Source organism: Anabrus simplex, chromosome 2 (genome assembly GCF_040414725.1).
Source record: "Anabrus simplex isolate iqAnaSimp1 chromosome 2, ASM4041472v1, whole genome shotgun sequence".
Lineage (NCBI taxonomy): Eukaryota > Metazoa > Arthropoda > Insecta > Orthoptera > Tettigoniidae > Anabrus > Anabrus simplex.
In genome coordinates, this window is record NC_090266.1 from 14,504,639 (window position 1) to 14,532,128 (window position 27,490).

The 27,490-nt window shown below is 36.4% G+C and overlaps 1 protein-coding gene across 7 annotated transcripts in view; it reads right to left on the bottom strand.

Annotated features, from left to right (window-relative positions):
• Positions 1–27,490, bottom strand: part of Hnf4 (Hepatocyte nuclear factor 4) — an 832,843-nt gene that overhangs the window by 171,508 nt on the left and 633,845 nt on the right. For all 7 annotated transcript variants that reach the window (XM_067140295.2, XM_067140296.2, XM_067140294.2 and 4 more), the window contains one exon: positions 21,427–21,579. In XM_067140295.2, the coding sequence (XP_066996396.1) occupies positions 21,427–21,579 (153 nt within the window). The remainder of the gene's footprint in view (positions 1–21,426; positions 21,580–27,490) is intronic.

Here is a 27,490-nt window from a genome sequence, read left to right on the forward strand (position 1 = left end):
GCAATTTAAGAGCATGTATAAGGGTGGATGGTTAGAAAAAATAAAAGGATATTTAGAGAGGATAGGATTAGGGCACCTGTGGGGGGAGGTTTGGTCAAAGACAGAAGTGAGAGGGATGAAAATACTGGAAAGGAGAATTAGGGATATCCATAGGCAGAAATTATTGGGGGAAAGCAGACTAAGAAATTCGCTGATTGTTTTTACGAAAATAGAGGAGATAGCAGGGTTGAATATCAGATACGTCGATAGGTCAAATCGATATGGGATGATGTGGTGGCTTTTAGGTCTGCCAAGGAATAAGGGCTGGTTACAGGGCAGGGATAAGACAAGGTGTGTACTTTGTGGAGATGTGAATGATGAGTTTCACTTGCTAAGAGACTGTGAGGGAACGAGGGGGTTAAGACATGGATTATTGAGTGCCGAGCATCGGGAAATACTGGGGAGAGGGGATGGGAACGCAATACTGAGATGGATTCTTAAACAATGGGAAAAAGGGGGTGAATTGAACAGGTATTTTTGTGCGACAAAAAAGGCCTGCGAGAGTAAAATGAAGGAGAGTGAGTTAGAGGGTGGGCAGGGGAATAGGGGGGTAGAATAGTTATCTGTATAAGGGAAGGAGATAGTAGGTTAAAATTTTAATGGTTTAGTGTATATAGGGACTGAGTATTTAGTTAGGGGAGTTGGGTAAGAGGACAGGATGGCATGGTCTGTTTGTTTTATGATATGTCAGTAATTGTTATTCATTGTAATTTTATTAGGTTATGATGGTAACTATTTGTGAAGACTGAAATATGGTAAATAATTTGTGAAGGCTGAGACGTGGTAAGGGTGAAGTGATATATTTATTGTGATATTTGGAGTTGACGCTGATTGGTAAGTTTTATGATATGTCAGTAATTGTTATTCACTGTAAATTTATTAGGTTATGATGGTAATTATTTGTGAAGGCTGAAATGTGGCAATGGTGAAGTGGTATATTTATTGTTGATGTATATAAGAGAGAGGATAGCATGATAGTGTGGTATGAGATTGAGAGGTGGTATATGAAGCGATGTGTTGGTATTGAAGGGTAGCTGTAGTAGCTTTTGGTTTGGTAGGAGGTTTATTTAATGCTGACTAAGTGAGTGTTAAGAGGGACAAGAGTTTTGGATGGTAGAGATTGGAATGTGGTGTTGGTGAAGAGATGGTATATGAGTGTTTGGTATTTTAAGGTGAAGATGGCCTGGTATCTAGATACGATTATTTTAGATTTATCGATGGAAACAAAATGTGGTGTGGGAGAAGTGTTGGTATAGGCGAAGATGGTTTGGTAATGAGATGGTTTAATTTATTGCTGAAACTTTTGGAGTTGGAGAGATGATTGTATTAAGTGCGGGTTGGGAAATGTAGTGTATGATGGTTTGAAGGGCAATTGCGGAATGTTGGTTGTTATGGTTTGGACAGAGAGTAAGTTAGAAGACAATGAAGATGACGTATGTGCTGAATCCACAAGGACACGTAATGAGTGGTGGTTGCGATAGCAAATGTAATGCTGAGCATGGCTTGGGTTTTAAAATGAGATCAAGCATGGCTAAATAATGGTCAAGTTGCAACATGAGAGGTAGTAATGCATTGAAATAAAAGTGGTATTTAAGGTAAGTGTGGAGGGAGACCAGTGTTGAAATTTGATTGTAAGTTATTATGATTTTCTGCTGGGTTAGGATTGTGTTATTTATGGTTGTGAACGTGGAGGACTTTTGTTTGTGTTATGGCTGGTTAGAATGCAAGTGCTGACTGTCGATGTTTTGGTATTGATCGGGAGTATGTCAGGGAAAATGAATGTGACGAAAGTTGCTGTAGGCATAAGGACAAGTGATGAGTTTGCTGGATCCTCGAGCCGAGGACTGCTACAGAATTGTTATCATTTTTGTTATTATTTATTCCTATTATCTCTATTATCATTATTATATTATTATGTATTATATTATTATTATCATTATTTTATTATCATTTTTATTATTATTTATTTTTTTTTTTTTATTATAATTATTAATATTGTGTCTTATTGTTTTGTGAACATGTAATGGGGCGGAAAGCCTGTTTGTTCATAAATAAATACTAAAATAACCCTGCTATCCACCAGATCACTAATACCCTAAAGAAGCACAATATTAATATAACATTCAAGACGGTCAACACCAATCAAAACATATTTCTTAACCACAATAAGGTTAATTGTAATAGCAACATTTGCTCAAGATTGGGTGTATTTAGACTAAAGTATACGCAGTGTGGATTTTCATATGTTGGTCAGACTGGGAGGAGCTTTTCTGCAAGATATATGGAACACTACAACGCCTTTAAACATAACAAGTACTCGGCCATGTGCCACCACATGACTGAGACAGGGCACCACTTTACATCAATAGAGAAGGATCTTACTATTATTAAAAGTATCAGTGAAGGAAAGTTAATGAACCAAATAGGAAATTTACATCTAAATGAGGTTATAGAAAATAAAAATCCTTTATATAAATTAACACCCAAATTAATATATATCGTGAATTCACATCAGAATAAAATCCCTAATCTTTTTAAATCCATTCATCCAGATGTTTCATCCACCAACCCAAACGTTAGGCCTGCCCACTCCACCCTCATTAATGCCCCTCCAGTAATGGCATAAGCACATAAGGATCAACCTAAGCCCTCTCCCTCTCTACGCCCCACTCCTCCTTTATCACACAGGTATAACACCAGGAATAGAAGTGTTAGTCAGGCAGGAGCTGCTGGAACAGTCAGATCTACCTAGCACAACCTTGATGAGTAAGTTACTGCACAATTGACGCATTAGATACTCGAGGTTTCTTGTTAATATGTGTGCTTCAAAATACTAATTCTAACTTCTCTTATTTCATTACAGACAATGTCCCTTTCTAAGGCTAATAATCACATCAACAAGAAACATTATTATTACATGACTGTTCGTAAATGCCAAGGACACAATTTGACAGTTAAGCAGTAGCCTCAACTTGGAATCTTGACACTATTTCATGCGACAGAAAACATAGATCGTATATTTTTATAATTACAACATTTTTATTCAACACTCAATCTTATCCAATTTACTGTTAAACATCCAGCTGTTGTTTATAGTTAATTTGACATTGATTTTGTCACGATCAGGTACATTGAACATTTGGGTCAAATGTACCCAAGGAAGAGTACACCTGTTACTCAAGACTGTTGCTATCCCAGTGGTCTGCAAGTTGTTATGGAGACGATCCATTTTAGCTTTGGACTTTTTTAGTATCTAGAATGAACATCACCAATAAGTTTTTAATTTTCATGTATACAAAATACTATCGATTCTCAATATTCATCGTGTAAATATGGCATCCTTTTAAGTATAATATTGTAGCATGTTAAAGTTTTTAATTTTCATGTGTAGAAGATACCATCAATTCCAGATACTTATAGTGTGTAATGTGGCATCCTTTTATAGTATATTAACTTTAAGAGGTCTTTAATGTGTACAGGAACTTTCATTGTAAACCATGTATGGATAGATACCGGTAAGGTTTCAGACATTTGACCTTAAGGTTGCCTACAGGCTGATGATGCCCTTAAGAAGGGGTGAAACATGTCCCTGAGAAGTTTATATAGTATTATATAAATTTCAACCATGTAACACGTGTCGTGTATTGAATAGGTGGTGATAATAAATTATTTTTGTGATTTTTTGCTTATAGTCAGTTTCAATATCTATCATGAGAGTTGTCACTTGTAAGTGGTATGTTCCGAGCTGTCAGTGGAGAGATGGTGTGGAATGACATTAGTATACGAATAAGTTTGAGTGGTGTCCTAAAAAATAGGAATGATCACAATATGAAGATAAAGTTAGAATTCAAGAGGACAAATTTGGGCAAATATTCATTTATAGGAAGTGGAGTTAGGGATTGGTATAACTTACCAAGGGAAATGTTCAATAAATTTCTAATTTCCTTGAAATCATTCAAGTAAAGGCTAGAAAAACAAGAGATAGGGAATCTGCCATCTGGGCGACTGCCCTAAATGCAGATCAGTAGTGATTGTGATTGCGACTATTCCTAAATAGGTAAATATTGTATTTCAATTGTAACTGTGTTTATTTGTGGCTACATTAAATTATTCATTTTTATTATTTGAGCAAGCTTATTGGTATAACTTGAATATAAAGGTTTTTCCCATACATTTTTCTTCATGTTTTCCATAAGACTGGTATAATTAAATTACTTTAGAAATGCACTTGGTGATTATTATCTTGACTGAGCACAGCTGACACCTTCATGTGATACAAAAATGAGGTATGCAATATGTTTCACTTTTTGTGTTAAATTTCAGGAAGAAGACCCATTTCAATGCCAGGATCCATATTAAAATGTCATGAAACAGTCAAACAATGTTTAAAAATTTCAATTAGCAAAATAATTTCACTTGTAGACTCTTTCAAGTGAGACAAGTGAAATAAGAGTGTAAATGCTTTCTGATGTTACTTTATGGAATTTACTCGTCCAAGTATAAATACACTGCACATAGTAGCTTGGATCTTCACTTCTCCTAGCACTTCCCGAACATGATGGTGAACGAGTGCTGTAGACTTTGTGAAGCCCATAAGAAGATCGACTTTATTAGGTGTTCTGAAAATCATCTTGAGCTGTGTTTTAAAAATAAAGAGCTAGGATGATAGGAAAAACTTAAAACGGTCCACCTTTTCAATACAAAAAGTTATATTTTATTTATAACATGTATTTGTACTTGGAACTAGTTTCGACGCTGTGTTTGCGTCATCATCAGCCAAAATGGGAAACAGGCAAGCATGTAGGCATTTATGTTACACAAGGCGTTACATTAAACAATACACATCTTACAAGGAGATAAAAACAGGGACGAATATAGGAAACAAATGAATCGTTGAGAAAACAAAAGTTATACAAATTAAAAATAACCTTAACCACACATCTTGCAGTGCGAAAGTGTTCTTCTTGAATGATTCCTGAATGTAAAACACACGCGCACACATTTCTGAGGAGCCAGCAGGCAGGACAAAGTAAAGTGAAACCTTAAGAGTTCTTCTGAGAAGAGTTCATCATTTTTCTATGTTCCGACTAACTAATGAAGTCTCCCTTGAGTTCCTGATAAACATATACAACAGGAAATTCTCCTTCACTCTCCATGCCTGGAAGGCATCCTGGAAGGCCTTTTCCGGAATGTCTTTTAGAGCCGATGTAACATGCGCCTGGATTCTTTCAACGGTCCACCTTTTCAATACAAAACGCACGCGCACACACTTCTAAAGAGCCAGCAGGCAGGAAAAAGTAAGGTGAAACCTTGAGAGTTCTTCTGAGAAGAGTTCATCATTCTTTCTATGATCTGACTAACTAATGAAGTCTCCCTTGAGTTCCTGATAAACATACACAACAGGAAAATTAAACAATACACATCTTACAAGGAGATAAAAAACAGGGAAAGTTATACATATTAAAAATAACCTTAACCACATATCTTGTAGTGCGAAAATATTCGTCTTGAATGATTCCTGAATACAAAACACACGCGCATACATTTCTGAAGAGCCAGGAGGCAGGAAAAAGTAAAGTGAAACCTTAAGAGTTCTTCTGAGAAGAGTTCATCATTTTTTCTATGTTCCAACTAACTAATGAAGTCTCCCTTGAGTTCCTGATAAACATACACAACAGGAAATTCTTCTTCACTCTCAACAATAGCTATAAAGATCAACGGTAAATTTCATTTTAAATATTGTGTAGAGACGTGAAAGCATGATCTTGAATATAATATAACTCCTTCATTTAACCCAATTTTTTACACAAGGTGTTATATTAAACAATCCACATCTTACGAGGAGATAAAAACAGGGACGAATGTAGAAACAAATGCATTTTTGAGAAAGCAAAAATTATACATATTAAAAATAAGCTTAACCACACAACTTGCAGTGCGAAAATATTTGCCTTGAATGAATCCTGAATACAAGATGCACGCACACACTTTCTAAAGAGCCAGCAGGCAGGAAAAGGTAAGGTGAAACCTTAAGAGTTCTTCTGAGAAGAGTTCATCATTCTTTCTATGTTCCAACTAACTAAAGAAGCCTCCCTTGTCAAGCTGAATACCGGACCTATGAAGATTACAAGATTAATTTGTGCAGCTACAGAATGGTTGTTAATGAAGCTATGTAATATAGAGAGAAACTTTCAAAGGTGGTTAAATGAAGAAGTTATATCATGTTCAAGATCATGCTTCCACATCTCTGCACAGTATTTAAAATACAATTTACCGTTGCTCTTTTATAGCTATTGTTGAGAGTTAAAGAGAATTTCCTGTTGTGTATGTTTATCAGGAACTCAAGGGAGGCTTCTTTAGTTAGTTGGAACATAGAAAGAATGATGAACTCTTCTCAGAAGAACTCTTAAGGTTTCACCTTACCTTTTCCTGCCTGCTGGCTCTTTAGAAAGTGTGTGCGTGCATCTTGTATTCAGGATTCATTCAAGGCAAATATTTTCGCACTGCAAGTTGTGTGGTTAAGCTTATTTTTAATATGTATAATTTTTGCTTTCTCAAAAATGCATTTGTTTCTACATTCGTCCCTGTTTTTATCTCCTCGTAAGATGTGGATTGTTTAATATAACACCTTGTGTAAAAAATTGGGTTAAATGAAGGAGTTATATTATATTCAAGATCATGCTTTCACGTCTCTACACAATATTTAAAATGAAATTTACCGTTGATCTTTATAGCTATTGTTGAGAGTGAAGAAGAATTTCCTGTTGTGTATGTTTATCAGGAACTCAAGGGAGACTTCATTAGTTAGTCGGAACATAGAAAAAATGATGAACTCTTCTCAGAAGAACTCTTAAGGTTTCACTTTACTTTTTCCTGCCTCCTGGCTCTTCAGAAATGTATGCGCGTGTGTTTTGTATTCAGGAATCATTCAAGACGAATATTTTCGCACTACAAGATATGTGGTTAAGGTTATTTTTAATATGTATAACTTTCCCTGTTTTTTATCTCCTTGTAAGATGTGTATTGTTTAATTTTCCTGTTGTGTATGTTTATCAGGAACTCAAGGGAGACTTCATTAGTTAGTCAGATCATAGAAAGAATGATGAACTCTTCTCAGAAGAACTCTCAAGGTTTCACCTTACTTTTTCCTGCCTGCTGGCTCTTTAGAAGTGTGTGCGCGTGCGTTTTGTATTGAAAAGGTGGACCGTTGAAAGAATCCAGGCGCATGTTACATCGGCTCTAAAAGACATTCCGGAAAAGGCCTTCCAGGATGCCTTCCAGGCATGGAGAGTGAAGGAGAATTTCCTGTTGTATATGTTTATCAGGAACTCAAGGGAGACTTCATTAGTTAGTCGGAACATAGAAAAATGATGAACTCTTCTCAGAAGAACTCTTAAGGTTTCACTTTACTTTGTCCTGCCTGCTGGCTCCTCAGAAATGTGTGCGCGTGTGTTTTACATTCAGGAATCATTCAAGAAGAACACTTTCGCACTGCAAGATGTGTGGTTAAGGTTATTTTTAATTTGTATAACTTTTGTTTTCTCAACGATTCATTTGTTTCCTATATTCGTCCCTGTTTTTATCTCCTTGTAAGATGTGTATTGTTTAATGTAACGCCTTGTGTAACATAAATGCCTACATGCTTGCCTGTTTCCCATTTTGGCTGATGATGACGCAAACACAGCGTCGAAACTAGTTCCAAGTACAAATACATGTTATAAATAAAATATAACTTTTTGTATTGAAAAGGTGGACCGTTTTAAGTTTTTCCTATCATCCTTCTCAGTTCAATACGGACAAAAAATGAAATTCTTAGGTTTAAATAAAGAGCTATTCAAACTGAGTAGCTCTTATGCTCTTTAAGGAAAACCTCTCTCTGTACCTGACTCCAATTAAGCTACTACACACAGCCCTCATGCTCTTCAAACTAGCCTACGGTGTGAGCATTTCCTGGTACAGTATGTATGTGTGAGTGTATGTACATATATCTATGTATGTATCAGTGCCTATGAAACACTATAAGGCCAGCAGATAAGCAGATGACGATGGCCGGCAAGCTAATAGTTCGACAGTCTCTCACCAGATTTGTAGCTAAGCTCCCTACCCTCGCAAATTTCAAATGCGCACAGTTCGTACAAATGAAGTATTTTCATCTTAAACCCACTCATACCTCACAAAATCAATCAATCAATCAATCATCCAACCAATCAATCAATCATCTGCATTTAGGGCAGTCACCCAGATGGTAGATTCCCTGTCGTTTTCCTGACCTTTTCTTAAATGATTTCAAAGAAATTGGAAATTTAATGAATATCTCCCTTGGTAAGTTATTCCAGTCCCTAACTCCCCTTCTTATAAACAAATATTTGCCCCAATTTGTCCTCTTGAATTTCAACTTTATCTTCATACTGTGATATTTTCTGGTTTTAAAGACAACACTCAAACTCATTTGTCTACTGATGTCATTCCACACCATTTCTCCACTGAGAGCTCAGAGCAGCTCATCTCCTTTCTCCCAAGGCTTCCCAGCCCAACTTTTGCAACATTTTTGTTTTATTACTTTTTTGTCGGAAATCACCAGAAAAAATTGAGCTTCTTTTCTTGGGATTTTTTCCAGTCCTTGAATCAAGTAATCCTGGTGAGGGTCCCAAACACTGGAACCATACTCTACTTGGAGTCTTACCAGACTTGTATGCCCTCTCCTTTACATCCTTACTATAAACCCTAAACACCCTCATAACCATGTGCCCAACTCTTTATTTACAATTACATTTATGTGATTACTCCAATGAAGATCTTTCCTTATATTAAAACCTAGGTACTTACAGTGATCCCTATAAGGAACTTTCACCCCATCAATGCAGTAATTAAAACTGAGAGAACTTTTCCTTTTTGTGAAACTCACAACCTGACTTTTAAACCTGTTTATCCTCATACCATTGCTTACTGTCCATCTCACAACATTTCTTGTAGCATGATTATCAGTTGCAGTTGCTCACAATCTTGTAACTTATTTATTACTCTATACAGAATAATATTATTTGCAAGAAGTCTTATCTCTGATTCCACTTCTTTACTGTTATCATTTATATATATATATATATATAAGAAAACATAAAGGTCCGATAATACTGCTTTGAAAAATTCCCCTTTTAATTATCACAGGGTCAGATAAAGCTTCGCCTACTGTAATTTTCTGAGATCTATTTTCTAGAAATGTATCCACCCATTCAGTAACTCTTTTGTCAAGTCCAATTGCATTCATTTTTGTCAGTAGTCTCCCATGATCCACCCTATCATATGCCTTAGACAGGTCAGTCGCAATACGGTCCATTTGACCCCCTGAATCCAGGATATCTGCTACATCTTGCTGGAATTCTATAAGATGAGCTTCAGTGGAATAACCTTTCCTGAACCTGAACTGCCTTCTATCAAATTTTAGTGTAGCCTCATGGTATTTACCTTTCTTTTTCCAAAATCTTCCATTGGTTCCATTAAAAATTGGTTTTTAGATCTCCATGGCTAGTTTCCCTACAAAGATTGATAAGCTGAGTTTCACGACCATGTTGATTTCGTTGTTCCTTCAGTTTGCAAAACATTTCTTCCACACAGCTTATTTTCCTTCTTTATTTTGAAATAAGAACTTCTTACTGTTCTTCTTAGCTTCGTTCTCATTCTTGAGGGGCGTAATTTGCTTACTTACATCTTTAGGCTTGTTGCCAACATTCATATCGTCAGGCTGAGTGGCTTAGACGGGTGAAGTGACCCCAACTTGGCAGGTTCGATGCTGGCTCAGTCCTGTGGTATTTGAAGGTGCTCAAATACATCAGCCTCGTGTCGGTAGATTTACTGGCACGTAAAAAAACTCCTGCGGGGCAGAATTCCAGCACCTCGGTGGCTCCGAAAACCATAAAAGTAGTTAGTGAGACATAAAGCAAATAACATTATTATTATTAACATTCACATCATTTTCAAGGAACTGACATCATGAATGAAGCTTGTGTTGACATATTTCATCCTCTTATAGAGTTAGCTACTTTCGTTTTCATTATTGTGCCCTTTCATAGGATTTCTTTCTTCAGAAGTTGCCTTTCTGGAGTTACTGATACTGAAGTCAGTATCTCTGAAATGCCTACTACATATAGCAGAGCAATCATTTGGTGTTCATTGCCTTGCCATAAAATAGCTAGAATCCATTGTTGTATTATTACGGCTTCAGGTGGGAATTTATGAAATGACATCACTTTGGTTACAGTGTGCCTTGATTTATAAAAAGGAATGATGCAATACACCATTTTATAAGAACTGGTAACTTCACTATACTCACCAAATTAAGTAAGAATACTTCAGTATAGTAATACTAATTAAAAAAGAATACAAAGTTGTACCAAAGCCACAGAAATATTGTTGAGAACACTAGGAGGCACCCAGTGCACTACAGAGAGTCTACGAGGGATCCTAGTGGCAAATTGAGGAGCTACGTGGAGTCAAGCTTTATAGATGAAACCCTCTCCATTTCCCGACCTTCGTAGTATTACATAGGTGACAGTAAGTATGTATGTACGATGTTGCTTAGGTTGGCTTTAGTGAATATTAATAGTAGTAGTTAAACAACTAGGAGAAATTGGGGCAAATATTCATTTATAGGAAGGGGAGTTAGCGATTGGAATAAGTTACCAAGGGAGATGTTCAATAAATCTCCAATTACTTTGCAATCATTTAAGAAAAGGCTAGGAAAACAACAGATAGGGAATCTGCCACCTGGGCAACTGCCCTAAATGCAGATCAGTAGTCATTGATTGAACTAGTAAATTTATATAAACATCATTAAGTAAATGAATGAATGAATTATTCAATGAGTGAATGAATGGATGGAGGTATTATTAAATGAATGAATAACTAAAATATAAAAATATTAGAAAAATTTGAAAATAATTGTATAGAGTACATAATTGCAAACATAAATGGCCCACCACCTCCAAACATGATAGTTTAATTACCACTTTAGTAGAAACAGAAATAGCAGTCAACAAATTACCCTTAGATAAACAGGAAGAGAAAAAACACCTTATAAAAAACTTTTATCTTGTCATAAACAAGTATTTAATCATAATGGGACTGATCCATTAATATGAAAGTTAAAAACCTCAAAGCAAAATTAATGTTTGATGACTAGGGCCCGGATTTTTAGGTTCTTAAAAAACGTTTTAGTTTTTTTAATAGCTCAAAATAGTTTTTTTAGGTTTTTATCTTCCTGAAATAGTTTTTAATGATCATTTCAATCATTACTGAAGTTATACTATTCATTCAAATTTTTTGTACTTTATTGTAACCTTCACGCCTTTCTAGTACAAAACTATACCACTCATCAAAATATGGGACAGAATGGCTTAATGAAAGCATTTCAAACACATCATACCAACTGAAATTAAAAATAACATAAAATATTTATGCGCAAATACAATGAATACAATGAATGGTTAAATTTTTGTCACTTTCAATGCATCAAGAAACATTTTCAGAAGCACAGAACACAGTTTCCACTTGCTGTTACATTGTAAAACTAAATACATTTCCAGATTTTTCTGAGTAAAACTTTTTCTGTTATCTCTCAAAATATTCTTATAGCAGGAAAATGTATGCTCCATACAACAAGAAGTCCTTGGAGCAAGCTTCATTGAAGCAATAGCTCTCGGTCCCCATGGTACCTCGTCAGCAATTTCATCTCCCTGAAGTATTGCAGACACACTGTTCATTGCTGAAAATCCAGGGTTCCACTGTAGAATTTTGGTGAGCTTGAGTGAATAGGCTTCACCCACTGGTCCTGGTATTTCCTTCTTCGAAATGGAGTCCACAACTTCTATTGAATCTTTTAATGGCAACGATGCCGACTCAACACGCTCAATAGCTGCAGGAAGATCAGCAAAGTGTGCCCTAATGAAGGCAAGTGAAACAGCGTTCTTTGTTCGTGAGAGCTGTTTTAGCCTTCGCTATGCGGAGTGCATCATCGACATCAAAAGAATTTATAACATTTTTAATGTCTTCAAAGTGATTGGCATAGTATAGGGCTGCATTGAGTCATGTCCCCCAGCGAGTGATTATGGGTTTGGGAGGAAGAGGAGTTTGAGGCAACATTTCCTTGAATGTGAGAATGCAGCTAGGGGCTTTAAGGAACACCTTTCTCACAGAATAAACAATACTGTTTACTCATGGAAAATTATTTCTAACCTCTTCAGGCAATCTGTGTAAGCCATGGCCTATGCAAGTTACACGCAGTATGTTAGGGCAGAAACTCTTCAATACTTCACCAGCTTTGGTCATATATGCCGCACTATCACTCAAAAGAAGTAAAAACTTGCCATCCTGTTTTTCTCTTGGCCAAAGCATCTCGGACGGTGCAAGCTATGGTCAGCGTATTCCACGGCATGTTTGCCGAAACTAGCGCTTCACATAAACAGATATTACCGAGCTCGATAGCTGCAGTCACTTAAGTGCGGCCAGTATCCAGTAATCGGGGGATAGTGGGTTCGAACCCCACTGTCGGCAGCCCTGAAGATCTTTTTCGTGGTTTCCCATTTTCACACCAGGCAAATGCCAGGGCTGTACCTTAATTAAGGCCACGGCCGCTTCCTTCCAGTTCCTAGGCCTTTCCTATCCCATCGTCGCAGTAAGACATATCTGTGTCGGTGCGACGTAAAACAAATAGCAAAAAAACTTACTTTTCATTATAGTAATGGGGATTTTTTTTTTTATTGGAGGTATGCTAAATAATTCCTTACCTGCTTTTGACAGACTTGACAAAATATAATTTTGCCATCTGTAGTAAAGTACGGATCGTTACCAAATAGCTTAATATCATATTAAACTATTTGTCGTTACCAATCCACTGGTGAATCAACCAACTTCGAGATGACTTGCCTTTAGGCATCGCTACTTCTGAGATGCGTAAGCTTCTTAAACTGCCTTCAATAATAAATTGATATAGGGAAAATTAATTTTAGCTGGCGGTAGTCGACCGTACACAATGAGAGATGCACAGAAGCTGGCCAGTTAGGCGGGCTTGTACCTGCTAGATACAGGTCATTGAACGCCAGGGGATTTGTCTCTTGATTTGTGCTGTACCCTAGTGGAATAGTACCGTATCACGTTGTTTCGCTCGCACTAATTATACTTACAAACCACTTCCAGTTCCAAACCATGAAGTCATTTCAAAAAGTCTTGAATAATGTTTATTTAAAAAAATCATTCAATTTCATTAATATTTGGTACTTCTATTTCAAAATAACGTAATACTGTCTTGAATAGCCCATTTAGTGGATAAGTAAGTTAAAATACTGCAGTTAACTAGCAAGGAATAAAATAGTTTAAAACCTAAAAATCCGGGCCCTATTGATGACCTAATAGCAACTAAATCTGATAAAGGGAATACAATAGTAATCATGGAGAGGAATGATTATATTAATAGAACACATTCGTATTTTGCAGAAAACTAATTTCACAACTAAGTATTTATTTATCTTCCACCTAATCGATACAATGATTGCCTAAGGCAAATTAATGGTTAAAAGTGGTACATGTTTTGTATATTATCATCATCTTCAGCCATATAACACTGTTTAGATGAAAACTACATAAATTGACAAAATAATGCTTTAGAGGAAGTGTCCTTAAAATTAACATAAGGTTGACAACATTAAAACAAACAAAAAGCTCAAGAGAAAATATATAAATTATTTCTACAATTGAAAGCAGGAAAAAAAGAAGGATCCCTTAAATAACCTGCAACCGAGCTCGATAGCTGCAGTCGCTTAATTGCAGCCAGTATCCAGTATTCGGGAGATAGTGGGTTCGAACCCCACTGTCGGCAGCCTTAAAGGTGGTTTTCCGTGGTTTCCCATTTTCACACCAGGCAATGCTGGGCCTGTACCTTAATTAAGGCCATGGCCGCTTCCTTCCCACTTCTAGCCCTTCCCTGTCCCATCTTTGCCATAAGACCTATCTGTGTCAGTGCGACGTAAAGCAACTTGCAAAAAAAAAAAATTTAACCTGCAAAAAGATTTAAAATCAATAGTCAGTAATAGTACTTTCCTTTTCAATGAATTTGAAGAGAAAAACTCATTGCCATGAACCCGTAGTGAAATATTTACCAAAAATTTGTATGGCTAACACCCATATATGACCAGTTATCAATTTTAGGTGTAGCCCAACGTATAAATTATCTCAATTTATTCAAGATTTCCTTAGGACACATAATCACTACGAAGCAAATACAACAATAAAGAATTCCATAGAACTTTGCAAAAGAATGAAACATATAAAGGTACTAGAACACCGCAAGATCCTTTCATTTGATGTCGTCAATATGTATGCCAATATATTCCCATTTAAACCACTATAAATTTGATGTGGAATAATTTAACCAAATTCAGTCAATTAAGCTTTGGTTATTTCATTTTTGAGAATAAAATCCACCAACAGACAGATTTACTGTCCTCGAGCCTTCTGGCGAACATATATATGGACCACTTAGAACACACAAGCATCATAAGATAGAAGCTACAAAATACTGGACACGTTACGTCGATGATGTGCTAGACATCATAGATAGCAGTGTTAATGTAGGAAAGGAAATTTTAGAACTACTCAACAGTTTAGATCAGAATATTGAATTCACTGTGGAAATGGAGAACAATAACTCACTTAGTTATTTAGACGTAACACTATCACGTCATAAGAATAATCACCTGGCATTTAACATTTTCCAGAAACCAACTTACACTGCTAACGCCATTAAACAAAATTCTGTTCATCCTGAAGCTCACAAAAACGCTGCCTACAATAGCACGTTAGAAAGAGCTTTAAAAATCCTGCTCTCAAAGAAAAATTTGAAAAAAGAAATCAAGACCATCTGCGAAATAGCTTTGAACAACGGATTCAGCACAAAATTTATAAATAAGCTAATCAATGAACATACTAATAAGCCTCAACTACTTCATTGAAAGAGGCAAAAACTAAAGAAATATGCCACATTCGCATTTAGCAATAATAATATACACGTAATCACCAATGTCCTAAAAAAATAGAACCTGAAAATTGCTTTCAAAACCAAGAAGACTAATGAAAGAATATTATTTAACCCTCACAGTAAATACTAGCAATAAATACAGAGATTCTGGAATATATAAACTGGAATATCAGGGATGCGGGTCAAGTTATGTCGGACAAACTAGTAGGAACTTCCTCATAAGATATACAGAACATCACAAAGCTTTAAAATATAATTGTTTCTCTGTCATGAGTGACCATCACAAAGACTATAATTACAAGTATACTGCAATAGATCAAGATCTAAAAATTCTACAACGTGAACAAAAAGCCCATTACTCAATATTTTAGAGAATTTTTACACCAGTATGGATTAATATAAGAACCCAGCCCTCAACTTAAATGAAATAAATAAAATTAAAGAACATAATATGGGAAATTTTTACTCCGATCATTTGTAGTAAAAAACAGGAACATAAGAACTCACAATTATTACACTCTGTTTCAGTCACTGCCCCCCCTTTATTCCGCACACTCTCATTCTCCCGCAAGCCCTGCCTCATTTCCCCACTCCACTTCGTTGTAGCAACACGTCTTGCGTCTTGACTGCGGGAGCAAGTCAGTCGAGAGTTGGACTCGTTGGTCAGAAAATACGAGTGATACAAGCGGTTCATGTAACATAAGTTATTTTTTGTTCTTCACAACTTAATCTAAATGTTGTTCCTGTCACCATTTTTCATCCTTAATTCGATTTGTATTATCCATTTTACATACTAAAATCAGATAGTTTTACTTCAGTAATGCTTATGTATATCAGCCCATGTCGAAACACAACAACTAAGCAATCAGTATAGAGATACCAGTTGAACCACACCAGAGGACAATGAAAACATTGAAACAGAAAGACCTCCAGCTCAAGACTGTTTTAACGATCAACATTGCACAGTTTATTAACTTTCATCATGCTTTTTTAAAAAAACTTTTTATCTAACATTTCATTTTGTGTGTTCCTATGTTTTTAATTCATTATACATGTCTTACTGAGGATGACCCAATGCCTGGTCAAAACATGTCTTTTTATGTGTGAAGTTTCGTCTTAATTGGACGTAAAATGTATAGTATTGAGTAGGAGGATTAAAATAGTTTTGTACAATTTTGTAAGAAGTGGATAGCAGTCAGAAATAAACACCACCTGATGCTGTGTACAAGTGGATGACATGATGGTGTGTACAAGTGGATAACATGATGCTACATACAAGTGAATAACATGATGGTGTGTACAAGTGAATAACATGATGCTATGTACAAGTGGATAACATGATGGTGTGTACAAGTGGATAACATGATGCTGTGTACAAGTGGATAACATGATGCTGTGTACAAGTGGATAACATGATGCTGTGTACAAGTGGATAACATGATGCTGTGTATAAGTGGATAACATGATGCTGTGTACAAGTGGATAACATGATGGTGTGTACAAGTGGATAACATGATGCTGTGTACAAGTGGATAACATGATGCTACATACAAGTGGATAACATGATGGTGTGTACAAGTGGATAACATGATGCTACATACAAGTGAATAACATGATGGTGTGTACAAGTGAATAACATGATGCTACATACAAGTGGATAACATGATGCTATGTACAAGTGAATAACATGATGCTACATACAAGTGGATAACATGATGGTGTGTACAAGTGAATAACATGATGCTACATACAAGTGGATAACATGATGGTGTGTACAAGTGAATAACATGATGCTACATACAAGTGGATAACATGATGCTATGTACAAGTGAATAACATGATGCTACATACAAGTGGATAACATGATGGTGTGTACAAGTGGATAACATGATGGTGTGTACAAGTGAATAACATGATGCTGTGTACAAGTGGATAACATGATGCTGTGTACAAGTGGATAACATGATGCTATGTACAAGTGAATAACATGATGCTACATACAAGTGGATAACATGATGGTGTGTACAAGTGGATAACATGATGGTGTGTACAAGTGGATAACATGATGCTGTGTACAAGTGGATAACATGATGCTACATACAAGTGGATAACATGATGGTGTGTACAAGTGGATAACATGATGCTACATACAAGTGAATAACATGATGGTGTGTACAAGTGAATAACATGATGCTATGTACAAGTGGATAACATGATGGTGTGTACAAGTGGATAACATGATGCTATGTACAAGTGGATAACATGATGGTGTGTACAAGTGGATAACATGATGGTGTGTACAAGTGGATAACATGATGCTACATACAAGTGAATAACATGATGGTGTGTACAAGTGGATAACATGATGCTACATACAAGTGGATAACATGATGCTACATACAAGTGGATAACATGATGCTATGTACAAGTGGATAACATGATGCTACATACAAGTGGATAACATGATGCTACATACAAGTGGATAACATGATGCTGTGTACAAGTGGATAACATGATGCTACATACAAGTGGATAACATGATGGTGTGTACAAGTGGATAACATGATGCTGTGTACAAGTGGATAACATGATGCTGTGTACAAGTGAATAACATGATGCTACATACAAGTGGATAACATGATGGTGTGTACAAGTGGATAACATGATGGTGTGTACAAGTGAATAACATGATGCTACATACAAGTGGATAACATGATGCTATGTACAAGTGAATAACATGATGCTACATACAAGTGGATAACATGATGGTGTGTACAAGTGGATAACATGATGGTGTGTACAAGTGGATAACATGATGCTGTGTACAAGTGGATAACATGATGCTACATACAAGTGGATAACATGATGGTGTGTACAAGTGGATAACATGATGCTATGTACAAGTGAATAACATGATGGTGTGTACAAGTGAATAACATGATGCTATGTACAAGTGGATAACATAATGCTACATACAAGTGGATAACATGATGCTGTGTACAAGTGAATAACATGATGCTATGTACAAGTGAATAACATGATGCTGTGTACAAGTGGATAACATGATGCTACATACAAGTGGATAACATGATGCTGTGTACAAGTGGATAACATGATGCTACATACAAGTGAATAACATGATGGTGTGTACAAGTGAATAACATGATGCTATGTACAAGTGGATAACATGATGCTACATACAAGTGGATAACATGATGGTGTGTACAAGTGGATAACATGATGCTGTGTACAAGTGAATAACATGATGCTACATAAAAGTGAATAACATGATGGTGTGTACAAGTGGATAACATGATGGTCTGTACAAGTGGATAACATGATGCTACATACAAGTGGATAACATGATGCTACATACAAGTGGATAACATGATGCTGTGTACAAGTGGATAACATGATGCTACATACAAGTGGATAACATGATGGTGTGTACAAGTGGATAACATGATGCTATGTACAAGTGAATAACATGATGGTGTGTACAAGTAAATAACATGATGCTATGTACAAGTGGATAACATGATGCTACATACAAGTGGATAACATGATGCTGTGTACAAGTGAATAACATGATGCTATGTACAAGTGAATAACATGATGCTGTGTACAAGTGGATAACATGATGCTACATACAAGTGGATAACATGATGCTGTGTACAAGTGGATAACATGATGCTACATACAAGTGGATAACATGATGCTACATACAAGTGGATAACATGATGCTATGTACAAGTGAATAACATGATGCTACATACAAGTGGATAACATGATGGTGTGTACAAGTGGATAACATGATGCTGTGTACAAGTGGATAACATGATGGTGTGTACAAGTGAATAACATGATGCTACATACAAGTGGATAACATGATGCTACATACAAGTGGATAACATGATGCTGTGTACAAGTGGATAACATGATGGTGTGTACAAGTGGATAACATGATGCTACATACAAGTGGATAACATGATGCTGTGTACAAGTGGATAACATGATGCTGTGTACAAGTGGATAACATGATGGTGTGTACAAGTGGATAACATGATGCTATGTACAAGTGGATAACATGATGGTGTGTACAAGTGGATAACATGATGCTACATAAAAGTGAATAACATGATGCTACATAAAAGTGAATAACATGATGCTGTGTACAAGTGGATAACATGATGCTACATACAAGTGGATAACATGATGGTGTGTACAAGTGGATAACATGATGGTGTGTACAAGTGGATAACATGATGCTACATACAAGTGGATAACATGATGCTGTGTACAAGTGGATAACATGATGCTGTGTACAAGTGGATAACATGATGCTACATAAAAGTGAATAACATGATGCTACATAAAAGTGAATAACATGATGCTGTGTACAAGTGGATACCGGTAACATGATGGTGTGTACAAGTGGATAACATGATGCTACATACAAGTGGATAACATGATGCTGTGTACAAGTGAATAACATGATGCTATGTACAAGTGGATAACATGATGCTACATACAAGTGGATAACATGATGCTGTGTACAAGTGAATAACATGATGCTATGTACAAGTGGATAACATGATGCTGTGTACAAGTGGATAACATGATGCTGTGTACAAGTGGATAACATGATGCTACATACAAGTGGATAACATGATGCTGTGTACAAGTGGATAACATGATGCTGTGTACAAGTGGATAACATGATGCTACATAAAAGTGAATAACATGATGGTGTGTACAAGTGGATAACATGATGCTGTGTACAAGTGGATAACATGATGCTACATACAAGTGGATAACATGATGCTGTGTACAAGTGGATAACATGATGCTACATACAAGTGGATAACATGATGCTGTGTACAAGTGGATAACATGATGCTACATAAAAGTGAATAACATGATGGTGTGTACAAGTGGATAACATGATGGTCTGTACAAGTGGATAACATGATGCTGTGTACAAGTGGATAACATGATGCTGTGTACAAGTGGATAACATGATGCTACATAAAAGTGAATAACATGATGCTGTGTACAAGTGGATAACATGATGGTGTGTACAAGTTGATAGCATGATGCTGTGTGAAAGACTTACAATGTCTTACTCAAATGCGTTGTATCATGGTGAAAAAGATTTAGCTTTAATTTGGACTTTTATCATGGACAAACTTTATTTTAAGTAAAACACTTTCTACTTTTCTTGCTATGTGTGTATATATTGATTTGTGATTCTTATATTTTACACTTTTTGATCGGCTGATGATGACAAAGATGGTGTCGAAACCGGTACCACATGTAAAGATGTTGTTTATGTAAGTGTGCAGTGCTGTGAGTTTCCTTTTCCTTTAACTCACTATGAGTAAATCAAGCGGTAAAATACTTAGTGCAGATAGTCTGGATGATATATTGAACAAGTTGGACAATGATGATGTAGACGAAGTATATAGTTAGTGATTTTGAACGCAATACAGAGAAAATAGCGATCTCACACGTTCATGCACATTGATGAATTACAATCTTCTGCATACAGTTCCCCACTGTACTCCGGGTTTCCAAGCCACCTGCTGCAACTCTTTTGACTGACTTCAACTGTCTTCATTGACATAGTCACTGTTTTCCCATGTTGCACAATCATCAGTGCTACATTCTCTTAACTAAATTAAAAGTTATACAAACATAATTATATACATATTCACTATTCCCTAACTACAAATTCTTCATATATTATTATTCTATTACATCCTAATTTATCAAATTCACATTATTTCCTACTTGATAAATATAACAAAAGTTTATATGAAAATATCCTAACCTAAAATTGGAAGATTGTCATTTACAAACATTTCCTGACGTAAGATCGGAGATTGTACTTTTGTACGGCTCCAGTATGAACAAGCTAACAGGTCTCTCATAAGCAACGGCATATAAGGAGTCCCTGCAAAGGAAAAGGTAAGTATGACCGAACATCGGGACAGTAACTACTGTATAAGTGCGACCCCATACGGGGGCGCGTGCACGTGTACAATTCAAAATGACCAATACGACCCCATATGGGGTTGCAATATTTGACCTAATATACATAATAATGAAACCTAACATATCCTCATTTCAGCAATCACTTGCTTGGTTAAGCCTGTGAACGTTTTGGCACCACGGAGTAACTCGATGTTATAAGCTCATGGCACTAGACAGCATTCAACGTGTTAAATATAAAGTAATAAATGTGTTTTGTTGCTGTAAGCACATTTTACTGTTTTTTTCAGTTAAACTGATCAAATAATGACCCCAATTAGTCCAGGTTAACGAGTTCTTCTGCTGTATAATATGGAAACTACTCTTACCTGATCATCCAAAGGCAATTCTGTAAAGGCTGGGATATATTTGGCCCACTCTACCAGGATTAAGAGTTGCTGTTTCATGGAGTCACACACATCATTGATGTTGGCAAGTTGCTTGTTAGATAAGTTATTCTCAGTCTCTTGTGAACCAGAGTGCTGAAACAGAAAACAGATTCGTCAGTCATCACTGATCTGCTTTGCAGCAGGTTCCCTATCAAAGAACTTGGATATTCCATTCACTAATTCCTCTCCCTATAAGTTAATAGTTGCCCCATTTTGTCCTCTTGAATTCCAACTTTAACTTCATATTATGATGTTTCCGACATTTAGAAGCACCACTCAAGCTTATTCATCTCCTAATGCCATTCCACGACATCTCTAAACTGACAGCTCAGAACATGCCACTTAGTCAAGCAGCTCACCTCCTTATTGCCAAGTCTTCCCAGCCCAAAGTTTGCAACATTTTTGTAACAGTAGTCCTTTGTCAGAAGTCATCCAGAACAAATCTTGCTACTTTCCTTTGGAACTCTTCCAGTTCTCGTAACAAGTAGTCCTGGTAAGGGTCAACACACTGGAGCCATACTCTAACTGCGGCTGTACCAGAAACTTATACGCCCTCTCCTTTACGTCCTTACTAAAGCCCCTAAATACCCTCATAACTAGAGATGAGACCTTCATGCAAGTGCATATTTTTATAAGAACTTAGGACATAGCTCAACCTGAGTACTTACACATTTCATTACTTACCGGTTGCAAACAAGTATACATTTTCGGAGCATATTTTGGCCTTTTTTTTTTTAAAGCATGTATAATGTATATTTATGGAATTTTTAATTTAATCATGCATATCATATGCATTATAGTCAGCTTAAATGCACATTTTAAGAGTTTTACAAAATTTTGGCATAATTTCCTCATCTCCAATTTTTATCTTCCAATTTTATGCTTTCTTATAAACTGAGCTTCGCTTTCACCAGTCTCATAATTTTCTATCATTAAAATGGAGTGAAATGAAACCGATACTTAGCTACCAAAGGTAAAGCAAGTGGAAAAGATGAATTCAATGCTGAGATGATTAAGGCAGCAGGAAGCATTGGATTACAGTGGCTATACTGAGCCCTCAATGCCATATGAAAGGATGAAAGGATACCTGAAGATTGGCAACAAGGAAGCATTGTACCACTGTTCAGAAAAGGAAATAGGAAGAAATGTGAAAATTATAGAGGTTTAACCCTATTATCACATGGGCTAAAAATAATGGAGAAAGTCATAGACAAAAGACTGAGGGATATAATAGAAACACAGTTAGAGGAAGAAAATATGGCTTTAGATTGAATAGATCGACATTAGACTTGATATTTACAGTGCGAACGATAATGGAAAAACATCTGGAAAGGAACAAGGAAATCATTTTCGTATTTTTGGATTTGGAAAAAGCTTATGAATGAATGAAACGGAGTGCGCACATTTGTGAATTTTTAAATAGTTAGTTCTCCTTGCTGTACTCTATGAGAGATTTCACTCTTTTTGCACAACTGAGTAGATGGTATCTTGTACATGTTTTGTTGCAAAGTTCACATTTACACTTATCACCTGGCATATGGAATAACTTGATCACACATATTTTATGATGGAGAACATTGACTGTGTAACGAGTCACCATATGCCTGAGCTCATAGTTTGCCATCACTCAAGCTCTGTTCATCATGGCTTCAGTGCTGTAAAAATCTTCCCTAATACTTGATCTCTTTTCATACCTCTTTTTTATGTTTCTCTGATGCAATCCTGTATGGAAGTCCTAGTTTGGATTTAATATCCTCTATATAGAAAGGCTCCTTTGCCAGTTCATATACCAGCCTCGTTTGTGTGAATTTTGACATGCACAGAGTGCGTTTGAGGAAGCTTGCTTTCACTCCTTCTATGACTGCCAGGTCTGCAGTTGTTAGATTATTCCATGTTAACTGAATCCTGTATGTGATTATGGGCGTTATCTTAGTATTGAAAAGAAATAACGCCATCTTGTGGTGTAATAATTCTGGGTGTGAGATCTCCTGAAAGGCTCTGATTGCTGCTATCGTTTTCTCTTTTACATGTATTTTGAACGATGTTCTTGTTGATTGTAGTCGTATTCCTAGGTAGTTATAGTGGTTCACAACCGTGAGTTCTTTTTTTTCATATTGTCTTTTGGCTATTTTGCCTCCCTTTCTGAAAATCATTTGCACGGTTTTGCTTCTGTTTATGGTGAAGTCATTCTGCTTAGCCCAGTTTTGTAGTCTGTCAAACGATTTTTGTAGTTCTTCTTTGTTATTGGAGCTTATGATACAGTTAAGAGAAAACATGTATGGGAATGCCTACTGAAAAGGAATGTACTAAAATCATTAATTAACAAGATAAAATGTTGTATTATGAGAGTAAAAGCAGTGTACAAGTGGGGTGTGGTGACTTGGAAACATTTTGTACAAAAAAAAGGTCTCAAGCAAGGAAGTGCACTGTCGCCATTATTGTTTATTATATTGATGGATGAAATCATAAAACTTGTAAAACAGAGTATCAGTAGTGATGAAGTGAATGCTTTGGTATTTGCAGATGATGTGGTGATTTGAGGAATGGGAGAAAAGGAAGTACGAAGGAGACTGAACATTTGGAATGAAAATCTGATGGAGTTTGGAATGATAATTAGTAAAAAGAAAACTGTAGTCATGCACTGTGGAAAAGAGAAAAAGAGAAGCCAAGTGAACATAGATGGAGAACGGCTAGAGAATGTAGAACAGTTTACATATCTGGGTAGTATTATTAATGGAAGTAATGTAATCAACCCTGAAATTAATAACAGACTAAGTAAAGGTACAACATTTTATCATCGAATCAGAAAGCTTTTATGGGATGACAAAGTACCCAAGAAAACAAAATTAACATGATATAAACAGTATTTCATACCAATTTAACATACGGACCAGAAATGCTGGTGACTAATAAGAGAAAAGATAGTAAGATCCAAGCAGCAGAAATGAAATTTTTAAGAACATCAGTTAAAAAGAGAAGAAGAGATAGAATTCAAAATATTAAAATCAGAGAAGAGCTAAATATAGAACCATTAGTACTGAACATACAGAAAACAAGACTGAGGGTTCGGACACGTAAAAAGAATGGGAAATGAATGGGTAGAAAGAAGGGAATTGGAAAGAGAAGTTAAGGGAAAGAGACCAGTTGGAAGACTGAGAAGAAGGTGGATGGATCAGATTTGGAAGGGCATTAGAGAAGGTGGATTGGATGTGGCGGAAGTAATGGATCAGGAAAAGTGGAAGGACAGAAAGAAGTGTAGGAGGCATGTTAGCCACACCCGGACGACTGGAGTGGGACATTGATGATGATGATGATGATGATGATGATGACTTAGTTACCATACGTAACTGTAACAATTTCCTCTCATATTCTAAAGTAAATACTTTTTTGTTTTAGGTAGTAAACAGTTTCTTTCCAGATGATGCAGTGTGTATCAGAGATGAACAAGCAGCAGGATTTAATTTATTTTAAAAGGAACTTAGAAACCCCATGTCTGCCACTGGTAGACTCAGTGTCAGTTCTGAAGAACAAACTGGACAGGGTTCTTTGTGGCAAAAGGTTGAATGAAGAATTTGTCCTGGCACTGTCGTAAGTTTCCATCGATAACTGTTTGTGACATGTGGAGAGGTCGTAATGACTGACAAGCGCAGATGGTTGTTGAAGTAAAGTGAAATAAGGAATTCACAAATGATTATTGTTGTTAACTGTGCCCAAAAAGAGTGGAAGTCAAATGAGGAATTTGGAACAAAATTTGAATTTCATGTTTTTGTGTATTTTTTTCCTTGTAATTTGATAGCAAAGAAATGCATGTATGTCTTGTCTTTCCTCATAACTAGGTCTAGGATTTAAATGTCCTGTAAAATACTAAAAATGCACCTTACAAAATGCAATTATGCCCTAAAAATGTCCAAAAATGGTGTATAAAATGCCCTGAAAACTGCAAACATTTTATTTTGATATCAGTTTTTAATGATAAATTCAAGGTTACATAGTATAAAATAATACAATTTAGAGAGGTCAAGTTTATTGAATAAAGTTCCACAAATTGAAAAAAAAAAAAATCTTATCAGTAGTTGACGCCGTGCTACCCAATACTGACTGTTGTTTGTTTACTTCTTGCTCGAGTGGTGCTGCCAACCTGTTTAGTTCGGAACTAAGACAAGTGAAGTGGCTTTTAGGTTGCTAGCATTATGCAGGGTGATAAGAGCACATTCTATTTTGCCCAAGCCGACATTCGAATCCCTATTTAAGAGCTCCTTCCCGTAGATGCGAGCCACTGCATTAAGGTAAGTTTCATATTAAATTATTGCTGTTGTCGTCGTGATTTGTGCTTTTATTCAGCCGGAGTTGGTAACACAATCTAATTATCGTCTTTGATGACAATGACATCACATTTTTTTCACGTTGGCCAATGGGAATGTAAGTAGCTACTTTAGCAATGGACAATGACGGATGCTGCTCTTTATTGTGTTATAAATGTAAATGTACTTCTGGGGGCAGGATGGTGGGCTCCTAGACATCGCAATGAACACATCTCTGCTCTAAAAGGAATTCCAAGTAAGATTTGCATAATTTCCACTTCCTTATAATGTTACAAAATTTGGGTTGCATGGTGTCAACTTATGCCAGTCAGTGCTGAATTACAATGCACAATAAACACCATTTGTTAATTTTTGAAGATTGCTGATTGCTTGCTAACACAGCCTTGTACATTGAGAAGTTCCTTTCTATTTGTACTGATACCAGAGGAGGGTTGCTTCTAAGTCTTCTGGTAGTTCTCCAAGATAAAATTTCTCACCCGACAGAATATCTTATTTTTGTTTAAAATTAGTATCAATTTCTTTGGTACATACTTCCCCACATTCCCATTCATCTGTCACTGTTTTCACCAAGTCTCTCTGCTCCACTAATTTAACTCCAGATTTTTCTAAAGAGGTTATAGCACCAGGTACGAATCCAAAATTTGATTTTATGCACAAAAGTTCACCTGCAAGTTCACTGTCAGAAAGAAGTTCCTGCACAAGTTTGATTGAGGCCAAATCACTACTTTCAAACATGTCAGTGATTTATGTTCTTGGGGCCGATGACCTTCGATGTTAGGCCCCTTAAAACAACAAGCAAGCAAGATTTATGTTCTTAAAGTAGTAGTTGCATGCTTCTATCTGGATCCCCTATCTGGTCAAAACTGGGGAAGGATGCAAAGGAACTTCCGGGGCCTCGGACTTGAATTTTGCAACTCGAGAAGGTGCCTTCGAGAAGAATTTCTCGATGCATCCTATTAGCTGGTCAACTTCAGGAAACAGACTCCATAACTCCTCCTCAACTCAATGTAAAGTGTGTGCTGGGCACGTTACATGGATCATCATCGAATAAAGAGCTTGAAGAGAATTAGCAACTTTTACCTTATATGGTTCAACATCAATCAACAACAAGAGTACACTGACATATTTAATGCCATTGGGGTATTTAAACTCCGTCAAACACTTCGCACCAGGCGAGTTGGCCATGCGTTTAGGGGCACGCAGCTGTTAGCTTGCATCCAGGAGATATTGGATTCGAACCCCACTGTCGGCAGCCCTGAAGATGGTTTTCTGTAGTTTTCCATTTTCACATCAGGCAAATGCTGGGGCAGTACTTTAATTAAGGCCATTGCCGCTTCCTTCCGATTCCTAGGCTTTTCCTGTCCTATCATCGCCACAAGACTTATCTGCGTTGTTGCGGACGTAAAGCAAATAGCAACAACAAACACTTGGCTAACTGTTGACAATTTATTTGGAATTGTTTTCCTGAACCATCTTCTTCCATTGTATTTGCCACATACATATCCACATATTTTTGCCTGATTTCCTGCATTGTTCTTTGGTAGCATCAACTCACATAATTCTTCCTTAATGTTGAAGAGTCTGCTATAGGCTTTCCAGTATGTTTTGCTAGGAAGACAAAAATGAATGCTTCAGAGTTCTTCAAAGAAAGGAGGACTTGAAGAAGAACAATTTTCACTAAG